Consider the following 2,771-nt stretch of genomic DNA (forward strand, 5'->3'; position numbering starts at 1 on the left):
TTCAAGCTTAAATATTAATAAAAGTGACTAAGTGGACGTAGCTCATCTTCTTGGGGCAGAACCACTATAAAATATGATGTTATTTATTTTATTACATCTCTATTCTTGAATCCATGCTCTTATGTTCTCAAGTTGACGAAAAACGATCTCAACAAATAGAAAAATAGATTTTTAAATTTTTATAATTAAAGGGGCACAATTTGATAGTTGTCAAAATTGGAGGGGAAAAATGTTAATTATTTTATGCAAACTGTAATAGGGGGCACGATCATAGTATCAATAGTTCAAGGAAAAATTTTAACACATAGTATATTTTATTTTAGAAGACACAATTTGGTAGTGTCAAAAATTCAGAGTCAAAAAAGTTATTTATTCTTTAAAGAATGTGTATAAAGTAAGGATGAAAGAGATAAGTATTACAATATACCTTATTCAAGGATTGTGTATATATATAGAAAGAATGAAAGATAAGCATCGATCTATCTTAAGATTACACAAAAATGAAGGATAAAACCTAATTGGTATCTATGTAAAGCATTATTATATATGCTTTCATCCGTTTTATTGGTCAAACTAGAAAAAATAATAAATAATACTTATTTTTTTTCTCAAAATGGAAAAATAAAGATGGTACATTAAATTATTGCCACCTTTTAGTTAAGATTTGCGTTTGAGCGACAAGAATAGTCCAGTCGCAATAGATTTATCGTCCGCAGATATTGGGGAACACCCTTCAATTTTCTTGGAGTAACGACTAAATATCTGATCTACTATATTTTGATTATTATTATTATCATTAAAATGTTTGCTGATAATGCTCTCAAACCCAGCTCTGCATTGTTCTGGAGTGATGATCATAGGACGAAAGGTTCGAGGTTGCAGTTCCAATCTTGATATTTCAAAACATCCATTTTTTTGTATTATCTTCCTGATCTCCTCAGGGGATGGGCTGAAAATGGGCAAGTTGAACGAGTCAAGCTTTTCATGGCTTATTACTCCCTGCAAAACCGATCATATAGATATGTACTTATTAATGATGAAGAGGACTAGCTCATGTGATATGTTGTGTCATTATTCAAACTAGGGCCATATCATTCAATGAATAATCTAGAAAGTACAAATAAAATAAAAGCATAATTTGATATTTTACTTTCATTTTCTAGTGTTGATATATGACATTTAACGCACCCATCATCTAGATTAATACAATTTAATATTGTGCCCCACATTTTTAATAGAGAATTTCTAAGGGGTGTCATTGGTGTCCAACATTACAAATATGTGGTATAATGTTATTAGTACACTTTAATATTAGATCTCATATATTTGAATTTAATAAGTATAATGGAGTATTATTAACCAATCATAAGGTGCCTCATGTGATGTTAGATACATTAAATTATCAAATAACAATACTTTTTTTAATATGAGAAATGTTAAGGGACACCACAGATGCTAACACAAGGAGGTAGCATACTACTATTGGTACAATCCAACCTCGAATCCTACATATTTAAATTTAATAAGTATTACGAGGTATTGGTAACCTTTATAGAATATCCCTCGTGTAGTATAATTTTAAATTGTTAAATAGTGACATTCTTTTAATATTCATATACTACTAAGCACTATACGGTGTCTCTTACATAACAATATATTCTTTCATTTTTAAGGTAAGTCATTAGCCATATCTAGAAGATAAATTCTCACTGACATAAAAGTTAATTCATTAGTCGAGATCTGTCACTGGAAAATTAGACAAAAAAAAAATAACACTAGGCAAAAAAACCGAGAATTAAGTCCATACCTCATTAGCCATATCTACAAGGGTAGATTCCAACGGTGCCAAAAAAGGGCCGAGGGAGGATTGGGCAGGCGAACTCCCATCTTCCCTACCCGACATCAGAATCGCAAGTAGCCCGCCAGGAGCGAGCTCTTCCGATCGAGCATTAAAAAAACTCGCCATGTCCTCTTCATGCTGACGCCTATAGGCCTCACCAACTTGCTCGGCGGCCTTAGCATAGAAAATCTTGCCCTTGTTAAACGCCGGCGAGCTAGAGTCTTCGACCTCCGCTGGAGTCTTCGACAACCACTGCAACGCATGGGACGAGTAGGCGAGGTTCAACGATGCCCTGGGAAACAATCTCCGGTGGAAGGAGCCAGGCACACCGGCCGCGAAGTAAGTCCGGTCCTTGGGAAGGTTGGTGAATAGAATGTTGAAGTCGTTGGAGACGTGGTCACTGAAGAAGACATGGAATTCGGGGACATGGTCATGGAAGGTTTTGGATACGGCTTCGATGATGGTGTCGACGGCGATGAAGGTGTTTGGGCCGGTGGAGCAGCCGAAGTCGACGATCCGGAATGAGCTTGAGATGGGGCAGATCTTCTGTTTGTTGATCTCAAGGTTTTTGGTTATGGCGGCCACCAACAATGCCTTGGCGTTTTCAGCTGCTTCTTTCTGTAGATTAATCATATATTCATAACATAAAAACCATGTACTCTAATGATCTTGTTATGTAATAATATTTGATGATATATATATATACATACATACCTGTAGATTTGAGTTCTTGGCATAGCTGTATGGGCCATCTCCACCAGTCATAGGAAACGATTCTTCCATCTTCTGATATTGGAAAATGCTTCTGTGGTTTACTTTTTTTCGAAGAACAAGAAGCAATGAAAATAATTAAGCTTTGTTATTATAAAATTTTGAAACCTCTTCTTCTCAATATATGGAATGGAATAGTAGTGGGGAAAACAACGGGGAA

General features: G+C 35.3%; 1 protein-coding gene across 1 annotated transcript; it reads right to left on the reverse strand.

Moving 5' to 3' along the window:
- Positions 1-388: 388 nt before the first annotated feature.
- On the reverse strand, positions 389-2,771 carry LOC133831609 (loganic acid O-methyltransferase-like). The gene is made up of 3 exons (XM_062261977.1): positions 2,555-2,771; positions 1,808-2,458; positions 389-999 (listed from the first exon to the last, which is right to left on the reverse strand). The coding sequence occupies exons 1-3, from the start codon at positions 2,621-2,623 to the stop codon at positions 658-660; spliced, it is 1,062 nt and encodes a 353-aa protein (XP_062117961.1). The 5' UTR covers positions 2,624-2,771; the 3' UTR covers positions 389-657.

Source organism: Humulus lupulus, chromosome 4, assembly GCF_963169125.1.
Source record: "Humulus lupulus chromosome 4, drHumLupu1.1, whole genome shotgun sequence".
In the NCBI taxonomy this organism is placed as follows: domain Eukaryota; kingdom Viridiplantae; phylum Streptophyta; class Magnoliopsida; order Rosales; family Cannabaceae; genus Humulus; species Humulus lupulus.